The sequence below is a fragment of the Hyperolius riggenbachi genome, chromosome 3 (assembly GCF_040937935.1).
Source record: "Hyperolius riggenbachi isolate aHypRig1 chromosome 3, aHypRig1.pri, whole genome shotgun sequence".
NCBI classification, from domain to species: domain Eukaryota; kingdom Metazoa; phylum Chordata; class Amphibia; order Anura; family Hyperoliidae; genus Hyperolius; species Hyperolius riggenbachi.
The window spans coordinates 474,831,958-474,857,567 of NC_090648.1; the positions used below are offsets into that span (position 1 = coordinate 474,831,958).

Genomic DNA, 25,610 nt, shown 5'->3' on the forward strand with positions numbered 1-25,610 from the left:
TAAATCATAAAAAGTGTAATAAAAGATTGCGTGTAGGATGGCATCTGGAAATAAGTTGATTTAGATAGGACGGAGCTACAGTATGTTGTGGAGAGCTTTGTAGGCGAGAGTAAGGATTTTAAATTGTATCCTTTGTGCAACTGGCAAAAATTTCATTACTGCACATCAACATAGGTGTGTACAAAGCTTCTTTTTTGTGTTGCTGTGCGATCATCCCATTGCAACGTAAGTAAAACGCAGGGTTACATAGTTACATAGTTATTTTGGTTGAAAAAAGACATACGTCCATCGAGTTCAACCAGTACAAAGTACAACTCCAGCCTGCTCCCTCACATATCCCTGTTGATCCAGAGGAAGGGGAAAAAACCCTTACAAGGCATGGTCCAATTAGCCCCTAAAGGGAAAAATTCCTTCCCGACTCCAGATGGCAATCAGATAAAATCCCTGGATCAACATCATTAGGCATTACCTAGTAATTGTAGCCATGGATGTCTTTCAACGCAAGGAAAGCATCTAAGCCCCCTTTAAATGCAGGTATAGAGTTTGCCATAACGACTTCCTGTGGCAATGCATTCCACATCTTAATCACTCTTACTGTAAAGAACCCTTTCCTAAATAAGTGGCTAAAAGGGTGTTAATCTGAAACCGGCCGGAAGGCTAGTTCACACTCGGAATTCAAATTGTTTTTGGGTGGCGATTTTGCCATGATCTGCACTGTGATTACCGCCCAATAGAACGAGAATCAAGTCGCAAACGCCCACAAAGCGATGCATGCAGCACGATTGCGATTTATGCAAATCACAAACACTGCAATGAGAATGATTCTATAGGGATAGATTAGCAACAGCGCTTCGCTGATCCCTGGTGGGGAAGGGCACCTGTGAATGGGAACAGCTGACTGCCTTCAGATGCTCTTGGAAAAGAGGCCTAACCGTGCCTGATTCTACCACCTTGTCCACCCAACCTCATGTAGACTTCAGCAGAAACAGAACTGAGAATCAAACTACAAGTGTTGTATTATGCTTAGTATACATGATGAGTTTTGTTGGCAGATTTATTTTCCAATTGTTTTTCTGATCGATTTTCATTCACTTCTATGAGAAAATCAATCAGAAAGACAATTGAAATCCGATCGGACTTGTCGGAAATTATTTATCGAGCCATCTCTGTGCCGAAAAAACGTATGGCGTATTCCCAGCATTACTCCATTCAGTACCCCGCTCTGCCGCCTTCCACGTGATGTGGATCTTTCAACATGCCAATTACCCTTTTGATCAGTTAACTGTCCCAAATCATTTGAAATCCGATTGATTGGGTGGGTTGGGACAATCCATTTCTGGCCTATTTAATAAAAATGATGAAACCAGTGATGATAAGGCTGTTACCAGTAGTCACGAGTGATTACTCGTGATTAAAATGAAGTTTAATTGGCGCAGGTGTGCGGCTGGGATACAAGGGGTTATTTACTAATAATTCCGCCGTCCGCCCTGCATTCCAAAGAGCTTGCACACGTCCTATTGGTCACATTGCAAGCCTCACACGGGCGCACTTCCTCCTTCAAGCTGGAAGGAGGAAGTGCTCCGGTGTGAGGTTTGCAACACGACCAATAGGACACGTGTGCAAGCTGTTTGGAACGCAGGGCAGACGGTGGAATTATAGGTAAATAACCTCTTGTATCGCAGCCGCACACCTGCGCCAATTAAGCCTCATTTGAAACACGAGTAATAACTTGTGATTACTTGTAACAGCCTCCGGTGATAATAACTGGATGGAACTGGTTGGAGAAATCAATACTTTTATGTCCAGCCTTGAACTTAAAGAGAACCCGAGGTGGCTTCCTAAGAATGAAATCCGCACACAGAGGCTGGGTCTGCCTATACTGCCCAGCCTCTGTTGCTATCTCAATCCCCCCCTAAGTTCCCCCTGCGCTCTGCTATCCCCCATAAATCACAGCCGCGCTGTCGACACGAAGTGTGTCGCAGCGGGCTGTGTTTACCTCTGTAGTGTCACTCTCGCCGCTCCCCCCGCCTCCTGCATAGCTCCGGTCCCTGCCCGCGTCCCTTCCCTCCCCACTGATTGGAGGGAAGGGACGCGGGCGGGGACCGAAGCTATGCAGGGGGGGGGGGGGGGAGCGGCGAGAGTGACACTACAGAGGAAAACATAGCCCGCTGTGTGTTAACAGGGCGGCTGTGATTTATAAGGGCATAGCAGAGCGCAGGGGGAACTTAGGGGGGATTTGAGATAGCAACAGAGGCTGGGCAGTATAGGCAGACCCAGCCTCTGTGTGCGGATTTCATTCTTAGGAAGCTACCTCGGGTTCACTTTAAGTAAACCTGAGATGAAAATGATCTGATGAGATAACAATTACTCCTAATGCTGGGAATTTACGATGCGTTGCAGCAGATAGATGGTTTGATAGATAATTTCCGACATGTCTGATATCACGTTCGATCATTTTGCCGCTCGATTTCCAAGTGAATGGAAAAAGATAGGAAAAATGAGCAGAAGATAAGAGAATTGAGTGGAGAATCCAGCTGCAAAAAGGATTGAGCGGAGAATGGAGCGGCAGAAACGCATCGTGTATTCCCAGCATTACTCCTAACAATGACTTTTTAGATATGCTATGGTTTTACTTCATGCGCTTGTGGTGCGATTGCGATTTTGCGAACAAGTGGCATGCAGCATTTTCTGGGCGATTGCAATGCGATTCTCATTCATGGAAATGAGAATAGCAAAACGTAATCATGGCAAACTTGTGAAACATCACAATGCAATATCTCGATCGCTAGGTGATTATGTTTTGTGATTCTCAGTGTGAACCGGGCCTTACAAAGTAGATTTAATGTTTTATTATCTCTGCTCACTGGCAGACTATAAAGTCTCCAAGAGCTAAAATACCTGAACTTTTTTTTAATCTATTCCCTGCTCTCGGAAGTTGTTCTTTTCAGGAAAAAGTTTTATGAATGCAATTCCTTATCAATGAGGGTTACGCTATAATCAGACAAGGGTCTGACGAGAGAGAGAAGCTGTCACTAGCATTGCTAAATATTAACTCTTTCAGGCAGGAAATGAAAATAAATTAAACACAGTCTAGCTATGAATATGTTTGGCACTTATCATACAGATGTTTATCTCATTATGTCACATGTCACCTCGGGTACCCTTTAAAGATTATGTAAGCGCAAATAAATGCATGAGAAATATCTGATTCAAAGATTTCAATTTGCAGGAAGCTGTATTTCCATTAGCCCGTGTGACAGGTACACAGTAACTCTGCGCTGATGAGCCTTGTACGCAGGCGTTCCGATATCATACACTATTCTCTATAAATGCCACCCAACAAATAACAGTAATGTTCCCGGCTAATCTTCATAGAGGATCGGCAGCCCGAAAGGTCTAAGAATGTAAATCTGTGATATTCCGAGGGTTTTATTCATGTTCAGCGCTTCTGCTCTCTCCCCATCCATTTTAATGTAACTAAAACTGCTGCAATCTCCCATTGTTGTGTAGGAAATAGTAATCAGTGCTCCGAGCGCAACAACTCACTCCCATTACTGCATAAAACTAGGTGGAAATGCAAATGGGGACATTTGAGGCTCTCCTTGCATTAAGAAGGTAGAGTTGATTCTGCAGGAATAGGTGCTCTGTGACATCTACATCTTCTACAGAACTGAAAGAAAAAAATTAAAGTAAAAACCTGACAGTGGTGCAGAATAGCAGAATTGTAACAGGAAGTTCTCATTTTCTCAATTCAAGAAAAGGAAAACTAAAATAAATGTATTCCCCTATGCAAATCCCGTTGATGACTTCTGATCCGCTTCAGAATTAGCTTCAAGTTTCTATGTTTGGCCTACACAAGTCTTGCCCGACTGACCTGGTCAGCAGATACACACCTGGCCGCCCACTTCGCTCCTCCAACAACTTCCTCCTAACCACTCCCATGCTCAACTACAGGACTTCACTAGAGCTGCCCCCATCCTTTGAAACTCTCTCCCACTGCCCATCAGGCCCCCATCCTGTGGAACACTCTCCCACTGCCCATCAGGCTTGCCCCCTCCTTCAACACCTTCAAACAAGCCCTCAAAACTCAACTCTTCAAGGAGCCCTACCCCACTTCGTTGCTGCCCTAACTCTCTCTGCCGAGAACCTCTCGCTGCAGCCCCCTCCTTCTGTGTCACCACCCCTCCCTCTAGATTGTAAGCCTTTGGCAGGGCCCTCCCTCCTTGTGTATCATACCTGATTGTGCACTCTTCTCACAGAATAATGTGAACTTGTATTATTGGGACTACTACTCCAGTGCATGACCTGGCATTGTGTATCATATTGCTTATTACCTGTATTGTGTTGTCTATCACCCCTGTTATCATTGTCCATAATCGTATTTATTGTACAGCACTGCGTAATGTGTTGGTGCTATATGAATTCAATTATAAATAATAATAATAATAATGAAATGTAAAGGAAAAAAATAATATTTTTTTTTGTATATACTTTTGTTGAAAACATGCTGAACAGGAAGTGCATGTGCGTGCATCTAGCCTAGGTCTATCCTGTAATCAGGATAGACCTAGGCTAGATGTGCTTGACAGATGTTCTCTGGACAGGAAATACAATGATAAGGAATTTCAACAGGGTCATGTGACTGGGGAGGGAGGAGCCAGTTTTGCTTAAAGTGAACCAGAGATTAAAATAAACTAATGAGATAAACAATTGGATCTGTGCTTCTACGCTTAAAAATGACTCTTTTAGATATCTCACGGAATTATTTTATGTATAAACATTTACAAAGCAGATTTAATGTTTCAAAGTCTCTGCTCAATTGCAGTGCCTCAAGAGTCCCAGAGAGAAAATACATTAACTACTGATCTTTTTCTCTTTTCCTCTCACAGGAAAAAGCCCAGATATCTGCTTAGGAGTCCAGACTGGAGAAAAACTGTTAGTACCTTAGCTAATTATAAACTCTTTCACACAGGGTAAAAGGAAAGGAGCACAGCATATGCTTGCCACTGTATATGCACATGTCTATTTCATCATGTCACATGTCATCTCTGGTTGTTATCACCCCGCCTTCCCGGAAGAAGCATAACATTGCTTTCTCCTCAGCCTAGGCTATACACAAAACAGATTGCTGGATCACCTCAGCCGAACGCAGGCTGAGAGCATTGTTCCCTGTCTTACCCCTCCTTCTTAGACATGTGCCACCGTCTCTCCGTCCTTTTCTATAGCAACATAATGAGACACTAGCTGTACAGCAAACTAAGTTGAAAAACTGTCCACCAGCTCACAGGACTGTGAATTCTCACACCAGGGAGTCAATTAGTCCACACCTGGATCCACCAAAGGTGCAGCAGTACAGGACAAAAAGAAAGGATGACCAGGTCCCCACCTGGATTTCAAGCAATAGTAGCTGTATTTATTGTACCATAGTTCAAAAAGACACAACATTTCCGGCCAGCAGGCCTTTTTGCTGTTTCCTAACAACTGAAAAAAGTTTGCTGGCCGAAATGTTGTGTGCCTTTTTGAACTATGGTACAATAAATACAGCTACTATTGCTTGAAATCCAGGTGGAGACACAGTCATCCTTTTTTTCTTGTCTAGCTGTACAGTAGTCATACCCGAACTCTCACCAGGGGGACTGAGTATGCAAAACAGGTGCTTCCTGTCCAGCATTTTTTTTTTAAGAATCAACAACAGAAACAGAAGGTTGGTACTCAGATTTCTCCAAGGCAGTGCCATCCCTATATAGGAGTATCCAGGTGTAAGGACTGTGCACTTCAATTTAAAATACAACAGTGTCCAACATCACAAAAAAAGCAAAGTCCGGGCACTGGTCCAACTTCCATCAACTCGACCCTGACAACAGTTTTGTGTGTTCCCCCACTTTGTCAGAGACACAGGGGCGTAGCAATAGGGATAGCAGCCATAGCAACTCCTATGGGGCCCTAAAGCAGAGGTGGCCAAAGTGGTAACTGATGTGTTCACTATTTATTTTCCTGTGTTTCTCCACCCTCTGACGTTATCTCATAGACTGTTTACAGTGCATAGGAATAAACATTGGCCAGTCAACTCATATCCCATAGTGTATAGGCAGATAGCATTGTTTAAGGCCCCCTGCACACTGCATGCGATTCCGATTTTCAATCGGTTTTTACATCCGATTCCGATTTTTAATCATTACTGCATGCTGCATTTTTTCCTCTGTTTTTCTGTTGATTGTATTCAGGGAAAATCGAAATTGCAAATCGGAATCGGAATCGCAAAACGGATTTGCAGTGTGCAGGGAGCCTTAGTGTCTAGGTCTGATGGCCCCATCAAAATTCTGCTATGGGGCCCCATAATCTCTAGCTACACCTCTGCAGAGACCACAATATTTTTTTTTTAATTACAAAATCTGATGAAGCTGGGGAACCTGTGAAACGAATGTCAGGCTGACTGAACCTGTATTTGTTTTTTCAGATCATAAGGATGAAATAAAAAGGTGACATTTATGAACGTTAGACTAGTGCCCGGACTGTGCTTTTTCTGATGTTGGAGTTTTTTGTTTTTTTTTCTTAACTACTTGAAGACCGCCCCACGCCAATGGACGTTAATTGGCGTCAAGTCCTGGGGCTGCATTTTGCAGGAGATTGCGCCTTGCGCGCATGCTGCACGCGTATCTCCTGCTTGGGGGACGGAGCTCCGCCCCGCCTTCAGTCTCTGTGAGACGTCTTTAGTTAGTACAGCACTGCGATCAGCAGCAGCGCTGTACTGGGGACAGTCGTGCGACACGGCTGTCCCCCTGGGGGACAAGAGAGCGATCGGCTCTCATACGCAGAAGCCTATGACAGCCGATCGCCAGGATTGGCTGGCTGGGGGGAGGAGGGGTTTAGTGTAAAAAAAAACAAAAACATGTATAGTAAAAAAACAAAATAAAAAAAAACACAAACATAAATATTTATTAAAAAATAAACAAACACAGGGGCCAGCGATCAGACCCCACCAACAGAGCTCTGTTGGTGGGGAGAAAAGGGAGGGGGGGGGGGGAGAATAGAATCACTTGTGTGCTGTTGTGCGGCCCTGCAGCTTGGCCTTAAAGCTGCAGTGGCCAATTAACAATAAAAAGGCCTGGTCTTTAGGGGGGTTTAACACTGCGGTCCTCAAGTGATTAAAGAATGCTATGTACAGGCAAGCTTTTCTTAACAACTAGCTGAAGACCCAGCGTTGCTCGGGTATGTATTTGGTTGTTGTTGGCTTCGCCCACTTTTTCTAACCTTGACACACAGTCACTTAATGACTAAGTTTGTGAGCTTTGGGGTCCTCGGCTTCAATAATGTGAGAATAGAAGCAGTTTAATTTTCCCCATTGAAATCAATCAAGTAAATCTGATTGGCATTCAAAAAGAAGAGACAAACGTGGGCAGCAGTAGCTCCAAGCATCTGATTTTATCCAGGCATAAAAGGCTTTAAGTCAATAGCACACGGCATCAGATATGCAGTGATACATCACCCATCTGACGTTGCAGCACACCCACAGAGACAAGTAAGCCCGACAATTGTTTTGCGCTATACGCACCTCCTCATAGACTTGACTCCATGACAGGGAGAAATCTGATTGGCAGTTTTGTGGCCCCGCCCAATTTTTATAAATTTGAATCCCAGTCACCTAGTGACTGATTGTACAAAATTTGAGGCCTCTGCCATTAACAGTGTAAGAATGGAAACAATTTAAATATTCTCCTTAAAAATAATTAGGTGAATTTTGTTGGCTGTTGTAGGCTCCACCCACTTACCTAAATATTTATTCCAGTCACTCAGTGAGCAAGTGTGCCAAGTTTGAAAATGCTGCCAATAACAGTGTAAGAATGGCTGCAATTTTATATTTTCCCATGTAAAAAGTTAGTTGTTTTTGGCTCCACCCACGGTTTCTAACCTTGACATACAGTCACTCAATGACCAAGTTTGTGAACTTTGGGGTCCTTGGCCTCAATAATGTGAGACTGGAAGCAGTTTATCAATGAAACAAATCTGATTTGCTGTTTGTGTCACGTCCCCTTTTCTGTATTTGAACCTCAGTCACCCAATGACTAGGTTCTGGCATTCGCAATGGAAGAATGGCAGTATTTAAATATTGTCCTTGAAAATCAATAGGTGAATTTTGATTGGCTTTTGCAGGCCCCACCCACTTTCCTGAATATTAATCCCAGTCACCCAGTGACCAACTGTGCCAAGTTTGGGAACCCTGCCAATAACAGTGTAAGAATGGCTGAAATCAATCAAATAAATCTGATTGGCTGTTTTTGGCTCTGCCCCCTTTTCTGAACTTAATGCTCAGTAGAACAAAGCGCTTGTGGATAGATTAAAACAGCTGTACACGACAAGATTCATTCTACTGGGCATGCGCAAGCCCTACTCATGCATGCTTAACCTCCTTGCCGGTTCAATTCCTCCGCCAAGGAGGCAGCGCAGGAGGTTTTTTTTTTTTTTTTTTTTAACCCCCTTGGCGGTATGAAAAATACCGCCAGGGGGAAGCGCAACAGTTTTTTTAAATTTTTTTTTTTTTTTTTATCATGTAGCGAGCCGAGGGCTCGCTACATGATAGCCGCTGCTCAGCGGCATCCCCCCAGCCCCGCCGATCGCCTCCGGCGATAGGCGATCAGGAAATCCCGTTCAAAGAACGGGATTTCCTGGAGGGCTTCCCCCGTCGCCATGGCGACGGGGCGGGATGACGTCACCGACGTCAGCGACGTCGGGACGTCATTGGGAGACCCGATCCACCCCTCGGCGCTGCTTGGCACTGATTGGCCAGGCAGCGCTCGGGGTCTGGGGGGGGCCGCGCGCCGCACCGGATAGCGGCGATCGGGCGCGCGGCTGCGGCGATCGGGGTGCTGGCGCAGCTAGCAAAGTGCTAGCTGCGTCCAGCAAAAAAAAAATTAAGTAAATCGGCCCAGCAGGGCCTGAGCGGCACCCTCCGGCGGCTTACCCCGTGTCACACACTGGGTTACCGCCAAGGAGGTTAAATCATGTAGCGAGCCTAGGGCTCGCTACATGATAGCCGCTAAGCGGCGGCATCCCCCCACCCACTCCGATCGCCTTCGCGATCAGAGTATGTAGGAAATCCCGTTCAGAACGGGATTTCCTGCAGGGCTTCCTCGGTCGCCATGGCGACCGGGCGGGATGACGTCACCGACGTCATGGACGTCGGGACGTCATAGGGAATTCCGATCCGCCCCTCAACGCTGCCTGGCACTGATTGGCCAAGCAGCGCAGGGGTCTGGGGCGGGGGGGAGCGACTCGGCGCGGCGGATTGCGGCGGATCGGCGGCGGCGATCGGAAGTTACAAGCAGCTAGCAAAGTGCTAGCTGCTTGTAACAAAAAAAAAATTATGCAAATCGGCCCAGCGGGGCCTGAGAAATCCTCCTGCGCAGGTTACCCCGAACTGAGTTCGGGATAACCGGCAAGGAGGTTAATCCAGATGCGTTCGTCTATGGCTGGTAGCAAGGCCAGCAGATGAAGAGGTTCCCTGCACTGTAAGATCTAAGATGCATCTGGACTATGAAGATGTTTCCAACTACTGAGGTAAGTATCTTTTAAATCAGGGGTGCTTTATTGCACATTGAAAACAACCAAACAACACAGTTTTTACCATATTTCCAAATCCAGAGTTGTCCCAAAGTAAATCATATAACCACCAGTACGTGTAATGCATCACTCGACTTACAAACTACTAGAATGGAACGTTTTGATAAGTAGTGGACCAACTGTACATTTTATGTATTTTACATATACTCATGCAACCGGAAGTCTCAACTAACTGGCATGCCTGAGTGGATAAAGGGGACTAAGTTTTTGCAGGGGTTTTGCAATGATTAAAGTACCATATTTTTCGGACTATAAGACACTCCTGAACATAAGACACACCTAGGTATAGAGGACAAAACCAGGGGAAAAATATATACTAAACCTGGTGCATCCATGGTGAAGGGGCACCCTGTGGATGATGCCCCCTTTGTACCTATAGTCCACAAAACACAGTACTTACCGATGCCAGATACCAGGAACTTTGATATATATATATATATATATATATATATATATATATATATATATATATATATATATATATTATGGGGGGGGGGAGAGTGGTTCCTTTCTACAGTAGCACTGGAGAGGGAAGGTTTGCCTTCCCAGTCCTCTCACCTGGGCTCCCGTGAGGTTCTTCGACCAGCTTTGTCAAATATCTCCTTTGCCCTTCTCGAGCAGCCTTCAAAGTGCTCGCGTCCCTGAATACTTTTGAAGATGAGTGAATCCATACCGTGCATGTGTGAGTCCAGGATCGCACATGAGCAGTACGAATGCGCCCATTTTCAGAACCACTCAGGGACACAAGTGGTTTCTGAGTCCTGAAGGCCTGGACAACAGTGATATGAGATGACCAGGAAGGCTCTACGGGATCCAGAGCCTTCCCTCGACATAGATGAGTATCTAACTCATTATTTGCAGCTCGCTTCAGTATCAGTGGGATAAAACTCTGACATAACATTCAATAAAAATGTGTCTTCCTACTTTTTATTACCCATACAGCTACCACTTTTGCTTTTCTTTGTGCACAAGTCCTGTTTACAAATTACAAGTTCTAAAAGTACAGTTTATCTGCTCTGAAAGCTGCTATTGCATTTTACTGAAAGCTGCTGTATTTATATATTAAAATCTAATTAGTGATCATTTCTCAGCTCTCTCTGCTTCTCAGCTCAGTGCAGTTCAGTTTCAGCATGCTGCTGGTTGTATACTAAGGCTAATTTCACACCAGGACGTTGCGTTAGAGGGGGCGTTAAGGTCGCATAACGTCCCCCTAACTCAACGCCTGGTGGTGCTGGATCTGGACGTCAGAGTGAGCCGCGTTGTGCAGCTCACTCTGGCGTCAGTGATGCCGTGATGCGCACTCTTGTGCACATGCGGCATCACGTGGTCCCGCCGGCCAATCGCCGCACAGAGCGGCTGCTCCAGGAAGTAAGTGCAGTGCATATTAATTAGCCATGTGCCTGGCCGCTCTCCGCTCCTCCCCAACATTACTGAGCATGTGCAAGCAGTCTAACGCGGCTCAGCCGCGTCCAAAGTACTGCATGCAGTACGTTGCCTTGTGACGCAGCGTTACAATGTAACGCAACGTCCGCACTGTGAACAGCCCCATTGATTTTTCATTAATGTGCGGTGGGCTGCGTTACAGGCTGCTCTAACGTGCGCCTGTAACGTCCCACTGTGAAACCAGCCTAAATGTATCTAACAAAGGAATGGAAACAAAAGATAATGTTATCACCTCTTTGGATGCGGCCAGAAAGCCTTCCACAGAAGAAGCGCCGTGTTTGACTGTTTGAATGTTGTTCTGCTACAATTATTTTTGTGGTAGTAGGTTTTATGTATTTATGTAAATAATCTTTTAGGACAAAGAGTAAATGCTGAGTGTTATGCCACTTTAAGTTAGTCAGATGCTTTGATTCCATTCTGCCTCCACTACAAGCCTGTTAAGTGTACAACTCTTCTACTAAAACTACTACAACCAAGAGAGCAGCATGACCGCCAGACAAAGCAGAATATTCTAAAAGGTAAAAAATAAACACATTTCGACCTCTGCATTCCTGTCACTACAGGTCGCCTCTGAATTGTACTCATTTCATATCCAAATGATTAGCATCACTACAACAAAAACTAACAAGCAAGCGTAGCATTGTGTTTAAAAAGAAAGCGCCTGACAAAAGACGGTACATAAAAGTAAACAACGGGATAAAAAGGCGTTTTCCATAACATTTACCGATGAAGCCGAGTTGAGAGAATTCCAGAATCATCCACTCCTCGGAGGGCTGCTGAAGGGCAAAGTTCTTCATTGTGCTCAGATAGTTGGGTTTAGCCACGATATCGTCCTCCAGCTGGAAGAATGGAGACATGAAAGGAAATGGCACCTCGATGAGTAACAATGGCTCGGCATTGTGCGCAAACCTTTCATTACACAGCCACAGAAATCATCTCTTTATGAAGGGAAACAATTTATTTTCTGATCCTCGGAAGCTGGGTTAAAAGCACTCTACGCCTGAAAGGGATTTATAATTCTATTCCAGAGCAAAAGAAAGAGGGGGAACAAAAAAAGAGAAAACAGATTTGTACACAGTCTGCCTTGTAAATGCGAATCCCGCAACGACTAATGTAACATTATGACAGACAATAGGGGAGCTTTAATAGGCTTTTCCATGATTAAAGGGAAACTCGAGGCAAAAAGCTAAACACTCGTGAAATACTGCCAGCAGGCATGGGCTTTCGAGTCCAGACGGACTCAAATTCGGAAGTCAAATGAAGTCTAATGACTTCACGTGTGACCGCGGGATGGGTAACTTACCCAGAAGTCTTCGGGACGTCTGTGTTTCATTACGAATCATAGGTGTAATAAAAAGCCGTGTTCCACCACTCACTTCCTTGATTCCCCCTTCCGGCTCGAAAGAGGAAGCGCGGTAGTGAGTCATGCAACGTGGCTTTCATTATGCCTATGAATGAAACACAGACATCGCAAAGAATTCTGGGTAAGTTAACACCCCATCCTGCGGTCATATGTGAAGTCATTAGACTTCATTTGACTTCTGAATTTGAGTACTACGTTACTTGAAAGCCCATCCCTGACTACCAGCACAGCCAGGGCCCAAGGCCCACTGCCACCAAACGCTCGCCCCACCCTGTGTCTTCTGTGTATGTTTTCGCTCAGCTGAAAAGCTGATTGTATTTCCTGTCAGAGAGGTGAGTTCCTAATGCCTGGAACACAACATGCAATTTCCCATCAGATTGATGGGTCAAATCAATTTTTCCGACAACTTCTAAACATAGTTGATCAGAAAAACGATCAGAAATCAGACCTGAAAATAATAGTCGGCTCGTCTATCTTATGGAAAATTGCATGGTGTGTACCAGGCATAAGTGGCGAAGTAGCAGAGCAAAATTAACCTCCCCTTCTGCTCTCCTGTAATCAGAGACCTGTTGCTCAGCTATCAAAAAGCAACAATTACCTGAGAAGAAAAGTTTAACCCTTTTATTTCTTCAGACTTAATGATTTTCCTGATTCTTTTTATTGATTTTTTTTTACTGATGGTTATCACGGTACAATACTGCAGTACTGCTACCTTTAAAATGAGCCAGCAAGGGGTTAAGTTTTAGCTTAGAAGGGGCTGACATACATTTCTCGGCTGGGGGTACCCTCACTTCCTTCTGTTTGAGATTTAGGAGTCCAGGGGAGAAAGAAGAAGGAATGGCTCAAGTCATTAACAGAATATGACCACCAGTACTGTTCAGGTTAGCTTGAGGTGTAGATTGGAGCTGATATTTCCGTCAATGTAAACCTTACCGGATCAGAAATTCTCCTCCCAACCCTGGCACTAAACTGTAGCTTGTGTATGTTCCTGGATCATCAGGAGATAGCAGTGTCTCATCGCACACCAGGAAGTAAAGAAGATGCACAGAGCTCTAGAATTCAGGCTGTGTGTGCAGCAAAGCCGGGATGGCTTTAGAGTAGAGCAGGAGATAGGATTTATTTTGACTTGTGGCATCTTATCTCTCCCCTAGTCCTGCCGCCCTTCTGCACTCCTGCTTTTCCAGCGCCCAAGCCCATGAGAAGTCCGACCCTGAGCACAGGAACATGTATTTTTTTCTGATAAAGGATATGGAAGGCCCGTACACACAAGCTGCCCAACCCGGCAACCTTTTGGGCACTCAATAATTCTGGTTTATTTTCCTGTCAGGGATTGATCAGCTGGAAGCACCAACACAATGTACACAGGGGTGCCATAGCTTTGACAACTGATTATTTGTTCCAAACAAGGTCTAATGGCTGCCTCCTGAGGTGTCCACACACAATACGTTTTTCTTTTTTCGATTCGGTTCAATTACAGTCATGTGCAGCAACCACAACTTGACCTGATTGAAGGTATTCATTGGACTGGATAGAAGATTTGGAATCTACTGAAAATCTTTCTGCACTGCATTGACGGAATCAATTCCCTTTTACATCAATTCCGATTAGAGAGGATTTGATTGTTTGGGACTATTGGTTTGAAAACCTTTACAGGTTGTCACGCTATGAAAAATGATTTTCTCTTCCAAGCTATGTAACAACGGTCCTGACACAGGAACAAGAAGCAGTCAGCATACGGCAATATTACCGTTACTAGCACTGCGCAATTAGCGCGACCTACAGTACATGGGTAGCACGGGTGTTGCTATGATTACATAAGCAATGCTCCCATAACCCTTGTACCGCAGGTCGCGCTAGTTGCCATGTGGTTTGTGCATCAGGCCTCATGTTATCTTTGCATCAGCATTTACTACATCATTAGCTAATCTTCTGTATCACGCTTACAAAGTAGCACAAGCAGCACCGATCATCTGTACCATTGCATTAATTACTGTGACACAGAGGCAATTATACCAATTCCACTAAGCAGCCAGCACCACAGAGATGCCTACATGCAGCAATAGGGTCTCACAATGAAGATTACATTAAAGGACAAAAAGTAGGGATAATGAAAATTGCACCCTGCAGAAAGAAAACAGAGACAACAGGAGCCCAAATGGTGCAGTGTGTCACAGTGCCAGAAGTATGCAAAATATGCAGATGGGTTATACTCACAAAGGTGGATTGCAGAAGGGCAACCAACCACTAGATGCAGGTGGAGATGTATAAACACGACTCCACTCGGGTGACCAGACGGAGCTGGTGATGGTCGCACTCTTGATAAAAAGCAAACCTCAAATGACCTAAATTAGTCAAAGAGGGTTGATCCCCCTCCAAAAGGAGGGTGAAGGCACAGGATAAAGGGGAAAGAGGTACCCAGAGAAGATAAAATGTGTTAAAAACAAATAAAAATGAAAAAAGTTAGGTGGCTTACCTCAATGAAGACAAATTCACGTATTAATAGAATTTTATTGCACCAGCAACGCGTTTCATGGGAGCATACACACTTCCTCAGACCAAATAGCAGTACCTAATAGTGCCTTATTTGTGGCTACAAGCACTGTTAGGCATTGCTATTTGGCCTGAGGAAGTGGGTATGCACGCACGAAACGCGTTGTCGGTGCAATAAAATTCTATTAATACGTGTATTTGTCTTAATTGAGGTAAGCCACCTCACTTTTTTCATTGTTATTTGTTTTTAACGCATTTTATCTTCTTTGGGCGCCTCTTTCCCCTTTATCCATTACATTAAAGCAACACTGAAGCAAAAAAGGAAAAAAAAAATAGATACCCACCTATGTAGAGGGAAGGTTCCATAGGGCCATAGGGCCTTCCTGGCTTTCTCTCCATGCCCTTGGTCCACCACTGTCCCCCGTTGCAGTTATTGAACCTGCAGGTTGATCATCTCTTTGGAAGGCTTCAGACTTTCGTACATGAGGAGATCCATACCGCCCATTCACAAGTCCAGCTTGAGCCTGCACAGAACAGATGTGCCTGTCTTCTGAAGCACTCTAGGAGCGCCAAAGTGGGGAAATTTGAACGGGGTGCAGGCACAGAGTGAAGACCAGGAAGTCACTATGGCATCCAGTGCCTTCCCTCTCCATACGCGAGTATCTATTTTTTTCTCCACTCCCTCCAGGGTTGCTTTAACCTTTTCTGAATTAATGTAGGACTTGGCCTCCATCTTGCTTTGCCCTGTGCCACATATAAAGCACCCTCTGTGCTCCCCAGCCTAGTGTAAGCACATTAATGGACATCTCCCAGCTTGCACTTTGGCGGCCAAGTGACGGGCGACTTCCCTGGGGAAGAGTTAGAATCCCTGATTATTTTGCATGGATTAGATTGCTGTCCCTCAATTCAGTCCCCTGGATTAGCAGTGCCCATAATAAAGACAAATCTCCATGGAGGTCCTGAGGACAGGTGCTCTCCATCTGTCTGAGTCCCAGTCTGCTCTACCCTACCGGTTTCGCCTAATAGAGACTTCTTCAGGGGCACCAGGAAACATTTATGGTAAATTCCCTATATTTTCTGCATTCTTGTTCAGGGTCGGCCAGGTGAACTGCATTGTCAAAAAGGAAAGAAATATGGCAGCCTCCATATCCCTCTCACTTCAGGTGTCCTTGATAGTGAACCTTAACCGAAAGATGAAAAAAAGCGTTTCACTTTGCTGGGGTTTCTACCAGCCCCCTGCAGCCGCCCTGTGCCTTCGCCATCCTGGAACGAGGCTACAGCCCCCTGCTGCGACTAAGTTTAGTTTTCGGCTACAGGCCAGTCACCGGTCCACTGCGCCTGCGCGACCCTGGCCATGTGTATCCTTGCTCATGCTCACGTCTTTGCTGTCCCGCGCATGCCCAGTAAAACATTTTCTCGTACTGCGCATGTGCGGGACGGCAAAGGAGACATGAGCGAGCGGCCCAGGCATTAAAAACAAAATTTAGTTGCAGCAGGAGACTGGAGCATTGTTCCAGGACGGCGAGGGCACACAGTGGCTGCAGTGGGGGCTGGTAGAAGCCCCAGGTAAGTGAAACGCTTTTTTAAAAAAAAAAATCTTTTAGTTAAGGTTCACTTTAAAGTGTACCAAAGATGAAGCACCCTCATGTATTTTACCATATATATATCAGTGGGAACATTAGAGAAAACACCTGCTCTCTGTTTCATCCTTCACTGCTCAGACTGCTTGTTAGCAGCCCTGATAAAATCCCCTACTGAGCATTCAGTCTGGCTTTGCTCAGGAATCATTATAGCTGACTCGGTCTTCTCAGATGTCTTTTCAAGCCCAAGCCTGCCCCCTTCTGGCGCTTTCCTGTTCTGTATACTGCAGCATCACGAAGAACTGTGATAAGATGGGAGGAGCTGCTGGTGTCGAGGAAGGAGCTATTTTTTTTTAAGCTTGCCCACAGCCCCCTAAATAATATGCTTTTCTGATGAACTGTGTTTTGCATGGAATTTTAGTAAAAAAACACAAAAGCGGCACACCAGAGCGGCAAAAATACCAGGTATAGTATTTATTTTGTAAAATCTATCGGGGGATATGTTTATTTTGTGCCAAAGCCTTCATCTCTGGTTTCCTTTAAAGGAGGCTGCACAATCCAAATGCTAACAGTTGGATCCGGTAACAACACCCATTTGCATGCAACGTCAATCTATAACTGGGCAGCATATAGTGAGAGTATAACGGCTGTGACAGTGAGTAAACATACCTGCACATAGTAGGTGCCCTTTGACTGGGCGTACATCATTAGGAAGCAGTAATCTAGATTCTGTTTTGTCCTCCACCTGCAAAAAAACAAATAGTGATTTACATTAATATTCCGAAGGAAGAACAGTTAAAGATAATTACCATGATGGATATTTCCACGTTGCTGACTATTACAGCTTCTATATTTAGTGTTTAGAACAGGCTACTAATGATTATGTTATTTACTTCTAATTAATCAGAGTGCATCTCAGGTTTTGCAAAAACTCCTGCAGAGCTGACACAGGCAGGGAACGCAGCAAATAGGACCCTCGGTGATGAACTGCTTATTATAACCGCGTACATACAACGCTGCAATCCTGCTTATTATGCCCTCCCTGGCTGCTCTTCCTGCAGGACGATAGCTATAAAAGCTAGATGCTACAACATGCTTCTGCACCTTCCGCTTGTTTGCATTCGAGGTACCCATACACATGACACTTCGGTCTGTCTGAATCATCTGCTTCTGAACCGATCGATGCAGCTATTGATAAACGACCATTTTTTGGTTAATGATTCTTTCTGTTTGGTTGGACTGTTTCAGTCAAGCATCGTCTGGCTTTAAAGCAGCAGGCACAGCCATACTATCCCAGGAAAAAAAACACAAATTTGTATTTTTTTCTGACTGAAGCCAATCCTGATGTCATTTCCTCCCTTACTCCTTACACTATTTCCTCCTACTTTTTTTCTCCTAGAAGCTGCACTGTTATATCTAGCTTGCTTTGTAAACACATGTGAGCACAGCATAGATTGTATTTCAGCAGCTTTTCCCTTCTCAGCCTGTGTCACATTGAACTGCCCTCAGCCAATCAGTGAGGAGCAGGAATGTGAGGGGAGATGACAGGCTTCCTTCTTGTACTAAATAGAGCCAGGCTGACTGAGATGAGATTTATTACAGCAGAAACATTTATGATTATATTGGAGTGCTTGCAATGCATGGATCAGGTTGTAGACTGCATTAGCACAGAGAAGTGAGTAAATGGAATTTGATGTTGTGACTGACAATCCCGCTTGAATTTTTCCTGATGGATTCAGCTGGGAAGTTATAGCTGCATACACAGGCTGGTCTGAACTTGGCCGTGATGGATAACGACTGCCATGGCCGAGAATCAAGGTCAGACCAGATTTTACAGCAGCCGTATGACATCTGCTGAAGACCAGGGCCTCGATTCACCAAGCGGTGATAACTCAGTTATCACGCCTAAAGGACTTTAGGCGTGATGACCTTTTCACCACTGAGTTATCACCGCTTTTTCCTGCTCTTCGCGCGAAGTTATCGCGCGAACGCGCGTACGCGCGTGAGAGCGCGCGCAAAGTCCCATAGGGTTTAATGGGAGCTTCGCGCGAAGCGTCGGGTGCTGCGCGCGCACTTACGCGCGTACGCGCGGTAACTTCGCGCGAAGCCCTTCTTATCATGCCTAAACTGAGTTTAGGCGTGATAAGGGCCTTTTCACCACGGTGCTAACACTTTGCACCGCTTGGTGAATCGAGCCCCAGGTGTGGCAGATCTTTAGTGATCCCGATGCCCGAGCAGCACATGATCGTATTGTCCTCCCAGTCCCTGCCTGCAGGAATCCACTTTGTCGCACGCCGCTTGCTGTCCCTCCATAGCTACAGTGTCGGCTTTACTCTGTCACCTTGCAGGCATGTGACAGAGATCCCCTGGAAATTCCCCCCATGTGTATGAGGCTTAAAGGGGAACTCCAGTGAAAATAATGTAGTAAAAAAAAGTGCTTCATTTTTAGAATAATTATGTATAAATGATTTAGTCAGTATTTGCTCATTGTAAAATCTTTCCTCTCCCCGATTTACATTCTGACATTTATTACATGGTGACATTTTTACTGTGGGCAGGTTATGTAGCTGCTCCTAGCTGTTTTGGCTGTTAGAGACAGCTGTAAACAGCTAATTCCTGTCTGTGAACATTGTTACATTGTGGCAGTTTGCCCAGAGTACCGCGGTCCCAGAGCGTCTTGTGGGAGGGGTTTCAGCACAAAATCAGTCATACAGCGCCCCCTGATGGTCTGTTTGTGAAAAGCATTATATTTTTCATGTAAAAGGGGGTATCAGCTACTGATTGGGATAAAATTCAATTCTAGGTTGGAGTTTCTCTTTAACCACTTGAGGACCGTGGGCTTTACCCCCCTTAACGACCAGGCACTTTTTTTCAATTCAGACCACTGCAGCTTTCACGGTTTATTGCTCGCTCATACAACCTACCACCTAAATGAATTTTGGCTCCTTTTCTTGTCACTAATAAAGCTTTCTTTTGGTGCAATTTGATTGCTGCTGCGATCTTTACTTTTTATTATATTCATCAAAAAAGACATGAATTTTGGCAAAAAAATTATATTTTTAACTTTCTGTGCTGACATTTTCCAAATAAAGTAAAATTTCTGTATACATGCAGCGCGAAAAATGTGGACAAACATGTTTTTGATTAAAAAAAACCCATTCAGCCTATATTTATTGGTTTGGGTAAAAGTTAAAGCGTTCACAAACTATGGTGCAAAAAGTGAATTTTCCCATTTTCCAGCATCTCTGACTTTTCTGACCACTTGACATATTTCATGAGGGGCTAGAATTCCAGGATAGTATAAATACCCCCCAAATGACCCCATTTTGGAAAGAAGACATCCCAAAGTATTCACTGAGAGGCATAGTGAGTTCATAGAAGATATTTTTTGTCACAAGTAAGCGGAAAATGACACTTTGTGACAAAAAAAAAAAAAGTTTCCATTTTTTCTAACTTGCGACAAAAAAAAATGAAATCTGCCACGGACTCACTATGCTCCTCTCTGAATACCTTGAAGTGTCTACTTTCCAAAATGGGGTCATTTGTGGGGTGTGTTTACTGTCCTGACATTTTGGGGGGTGCTAAATTGTAAGCACCCCTGTAAAGCCTAAAGGTGCTCATTGGACTTTGGGCCCCTTAGCGCAGTTAGGCTGCAAAAAAGTGCCACACGTGGTATTGCCGTACTCAGGAGAAGTAGTATAATGTGTTTTGGGGTATATTTTTACACATACCCATGCTGGGTGGGAGAAATATCTCTGTAAATGACAATTGTTTAATTTTTTTTTACACACAATTGTCCAGTTACAGCAGGGGTCTCAGACTCGCGGCCCGCGGGCCATTTGCGGCCCTCGATACAATATTTTGTGGCCTTCGCCGGAAAAAGCTTCCTTATAGTTCGCTTCAGTGCTCCCAATTAATCCGTCGCATCCCCGCCGCTAAACGAGGGCTGCAGAGCCCCCAAATCGCCCGGGGGCAATTCGCCAGCATTTCCTGGAAGGGGCAGAGCTTTCAGCTTTAGCTCTGCCCCTCCTGACCTCAATCGCACTTGTGTATTTTTACACATGCCCATGCTGGGTGGGAGAAATATCTCTGTAAATGACAATTGTTTGATTTTTTTTACACACAATTGTCCACTTACAGAGAGATTTCTCCCACCCAGCATGGGTATGTGTAAAAATACACCCCAAAACACATTATACTACTTTTCCTGAGTACGGCGGAACCACATGTGTGACACTTTTTTGCAGCCTAGGTGCGCTAAGGGACCAACACCCTATTCACAGGTCATTTTTAAGCATTTGTTTTCTAGACTACTCCTCACGGTTTAGGGCTCCTAAAATGCCAGGGCAGTATAGGAACCCCACAAGTGACCCCATTTTAGAAAGAAGACACCCCAAGGTATTCCGTTAGGTGTATGGCGAGTTCATAGAAGATTTTATTTTTTGTCACAAGTTAGTGAAAAATGACACTTTGTGAAAAAAAATAAAAATCAATTTCCGCTAACTTTTGACAAAAAATAAAATTTTCTATGAACTCGTCATATACCTAACAGAATACCTTGGGGTGTCTTTTTTTTCTAAAATGGGGTCACTTGTGGGGTTCCTATACTGCCCTGGCATTTTACGGGCCCAAAACCGTGAGTAATCTGGAAACCAAATGTCTCAAAATGACTGCTCAGGGGTATAAGCATCTGCAAATTTTGATGACAGGTGGTCTATGAGCGGGCGAATTTTGTGGAACCGGTCATAAGCAGGGTGGCCTCTTAGATGACAGGTTGTATTGGGCCTGATCTGATGGATAGGAGTGCTAGGAGGGTGACAGGAGGTGATTGATGGGTGTCTCAGGGGGTGGTTAGAGGGGAAAATAGATGCAATCAATGCACTGGGGAGGTGATCGGAAGGGGGTCTGAGGGGGATCTGAGGGTTTGGCCGAGTGATCAGGAGCCCACACGGGGCAAATTAAGGCCTGATCTGATGGGTAGGTGTGCTAGGGGGTGACAGGAGGTGATTGATGGGTGTCTCAAGGTGTGATTAGAGGGGGGAATAGATGCAAGCATAGCACTGGCGAGGTGATCAGGGCTGGGGTCTGATCTGATGGGAGGCAGTGACAGGTGGTGACGGGGTGATTGACGGGTGATTACAGGGGAGAATAGATGTATACAGTACACGGGGGGGGGGGGGGAGGGAGGTCTGGGGGGGTCTGAGGTCGTTCTGAGGGTGTGGGCGGGTGATTGGGTCTAGGTGGGCAGCACGGTGGCGTAGTGGTTAGATCTCTCGCCTTGCAGCGCTGGGTCCCTGGTTCGAATCCCAGCCAGGGCACTATCTGCAAAGAGTTTGTATGTTCTCTCCGTGTCTGTGTGGGTTTCCTCCGGTCACTCCGGTTTCCTCCCACATTCCAAAAACATACGGATAAGTTAATTGGCTCCCCCTAAAATTGGCCCTAGACTACAGTACTTACACTACATAATATAGACATATGGCAATGGTAGGGATTAGATTGTGAGCTCCTTTGAGGGACAGTTAGTGACAAGATATATATATATACTGTACAGCGCTGCGTAATATGTCGGCGCTATATAAATACTTAATAATAATAATAATAATAATAATCTGATGGGTAGCAGTGACAGGTGGTAACAGGGGGTGATTGATGGGTGATCAGTGGGTGATTAGATGGCAGAACAGATGTAAACAATGCACATTGGAGGTAGGTCTGCGGGCGATCTGATGGTGTGGGAGGGTGATCAGATGCCCGTAAGAGGCAGGTTAGGTTCTGATCTGATGGAAGGCAGTGACAGGTGGTGATTGACGGGTGAACGACGGGTGATTGACAGGTGATTACAGGGGAGAATAGATGTATACAGTACACAGGGGGGGGGGGGGTCTGGGGGGGTGTCTGAGGTCGTTCTGAGGGTGTGGGCGGGTGATTGGGTGCCCTAAGGGCAGATAGGGGTCTAATCTGATGGGTAGCTGTGACAGGTGGTAACAGGGGGTGATTGATGGGTGATCAGTGGGTGATTAGATGGCAGAACAGATGTAAACAATGCACTTTGGAGGTGATCTGAGGGTAGGTCTGCAGGCGATCTGATGGTGTGGGAGGGTGATCAGATGCCCGTAAGAGGCAGGTTAGGGTCTGATCTGATAAGTGGCAGTGACAGGTGGTGATTGACGGGTGATTACAGGGGAGGATAGATGTATACAATACACAGGGGGGGGGGGCTGAGAGTGTGTGTGTGTGTGTGGGGGGGGGTGATCAGGAGCCCCCAGGGTGCAGTTTAGGGACTAGTTAAAAAAAATAGCGTTGACAGATAGTGACAGGGAGTGATTGATGGATGATTAGAGGGGTGATTGGGTGCAAACAGGGGTCTGAGGGGTGGGCAGGGGAGGTCTGAGGGGTGATGTGGGCGATCAGAGGGACACTGGGACCACCACGGCAGGAGGCAGCCTGTATAATACGCTTTGTATACATTACAAAGCGTATTATACACTTTGTATGCGGCGTTCCGTTCGCTAGTAACCCGCTGGCGCTTCCGAACGGCCGGCAGGTTACAGCGCGAGGGGGAGGGAGCCTGTCACCGGCGGCTGATCGCGTCACGTTCCATCCCCAAAATAATTCAGACAGTATGCTGCAATTCTTTATGCATGTGAGTGGTATACAATGATTCGCAATGGCTCTGCATGTGAAATGTGAAAAATCACACTTTACGATGTTAGTCACGTGAAAATTCACATAAAATTCACACATTTTTATTTTGTTCCGTGTGAAAAATCACATGCAAATTTCCCCGCATAATACGCAACTCTGCCGTGGAAATGCGCCCTAAAATGTCTGCAGTTGTCCCTCGACGTCTACAAAAACTGAAAGCACCACAGCAGACCCAGAGCTCATCATTGCCTTCCTTTATGTCTCAAAAAGGTCAACTGTGTGAAAAACTATGCAAAGTAAAAACCAATTAAAATAAAATAAAGTTGCTCTAGAGCACTCCAGATGACATACAACTCCATGCACAAAGGGTCAGCACATCCGTAGAGGCAAAGGGGGCAATTGCCCCAGAGTCTTTAGGAGCCCCCAAGGTGTCTCCCTTGTACTTAACAGTGCTCCATAGGGCCGCTGCAATGAAGCCAAAGACTAACAGTGAGGCAACCACCCCCCACCAGGACAGGTGAGATGCTACTCTGTCGAAGATATTTCAACGGCCCCAGGTAGCACAATTAAGTTAAAGTAAAGCTCTAGACTAAAAATCTACTCAGCAGCATTGAAAAGTCTTGGTTTAACAGTTTTTCTTACCCAAGCCTCATTTTTGGCTGCACAGAAGCTAAGCTCCGCCAATCAAAGAAATCTGCCCAGGCATTTTTCCCCTGATGCTGTGCAAAGCATGATAGGATTTCTGATGTTGTTGTTCTTGTTGCCTAGCGCGCGCAGCTGGAAGGGGTGATCAGGACACAGGACAGTTGGAACTGTGTCTCATGCTCCCTGTCACCTCCTTTCAACCAAAAAAGATGGCTGCCCCCATGAAATCACAAACATTTGCCTGTTCTTTTAAAACAGGGTGGGTAAGAGATTATATCACCTATCTATTGTAATTAACATAACTAATTTAACTTAATGACAGTATGTTTGTTTATGCTGAAGTTCCTCTTTAAGGGGTGATCTGGGGAGGAGGGACGATAGCCGGCTCAGGGGCTCTGCAATGAAATTTGTGTGCCACAAAATGTGTGTGTGTGTGTGTGTGTGTGTGTGTGTGTGTGGGGGGGGGGGGGTTGTACCTTTACTGCAGCATGGTGCCACTTGAGCATCTGTCCTTGTCCACTCTCCATTAATAAGACACTGTTTGACCAGAGCTGAATAGCATTCCCCTCTCCATACACACACTCCCCACGTGGTTTCCTAGTAAGGGTGTGCGTATGATGTCACACACATGCGCTCTTACTAGGAAACCATGTGGGGAGTACGTGTATGAAGAGGAGATATCCTGGAGGCAGCGGGGGACAAGCGCAGACTACGGACAGGTAATGTATACTTTACACGGGGCACCGGGGGGACATTCTTCATTATGGAGATACCGCAGGAGGCGCCGAATGCAACGCACAAGGCCGATTCCGGATCAATTTCAGCATGTAATTGATCGGGTATCGGCCTGCGGTGTATGGGCAGCTGACAGATCTCTCTGTAATAAGAAATGAACTTCATGCCAATCAGTAGCTGATACCCCTTTTCCCATGAGAAATCTTTTCCTTTTCACAAACGGATCATCAGGGGGCTCTGTATGGCTAATATCCCAGTGAGATGTCAGGAACCTGGTCCTGACAGTTTCCTGTCTATGAACCTCTTCGCATTCTGGGAAATAACAGCTGCTTACAGCTGGGTCCAACTGCCAAAAAAGCAAGCAGCATCTCCTTCCACTGACATCACCTGCCAGCAGTAAAAATGACACCATGTGGTAAATGTCAGAATGTAAATCAGGGAGAGGAAAGTTTTTACAATGGGCAAACTCTGACTAAATCATTTATACAAAATTATTGCAAAAATGAAGCACTTTTTTTTATTACATTATCTTCAATGGAGTTCCTCTTTAAAGAGAAACTCCGACCAAGATTTGAATTTTATCCCAATTAGTAGCTGATACCCCCTTTTACATGAGAAATCTATTCCTTTTCACAACGGATCATCAGGGGGCGCTGTAAGACTGATATTGTGGTGAAACCCCTCCCACAAGAAACTCTTGAGTACGTACTCCTGGCAGTTTCCTGTCTGTGAACCTTGCTGCATTGTGGGAAATGGCTGTTTACAGCTGTTTCCAACTGCCAAAAAAACATGCAGCAGCTACATCACCTGCCAGCAGTAAAAATGTCACCATGTAATAAATGTCAGAACGTAAATCAGGGATTTAAAATATTTTACAATGGGCAAACACTGACTAAATCATTTATACATAATTATTGTAAAAATGAAGCACTTTATTTTATTACATTATTTTCACTGGAGTTCCCAGGCATTTTGGAATCGGATTGTCTGCTACAGACAAGTAGTCAGTGTGATAAATAAGAGCCATTGTGTTTCCAGCATCCACCCAAATTGTGCATTAGTAACCTTGATTAGCGGCACCAGCGGAGGCG

General features: G+C 45.2%; 1 protein-coding gene across 2 annotated transcripts in view; it reads right to left on the reverse strand.

Annotated features, from left to right (window-relative positions):
* Positions 1–25,610, reverse strand: part of MGAT4B (alpha-1,3-mannosyl-glycoprotein 4-beta-N-acetylglucosaminyltransferase B) — an 802,706-nt gene that overhangs the window by 224,039 nt on the left and 553,057 nt on the right. For both annotated transcript variants that reach the window (XM_068278091.1, XM_068278092.1), the window contains exons 7-8: positions 17,164–17,239; positions 11,786–11,900 (exon numbers count right to left, since the gene is read on the reverse strand). In XM_068278091.1, the coding sequence (XP_068134192.1) occupies positions 11,786–11,900; positions 17,164–17,239 (191 nt within the window). The remainder of the gene's footprint in view (positions 1–11,785; positions 11,901–17,163; positions 17,240–25,610) is intronic.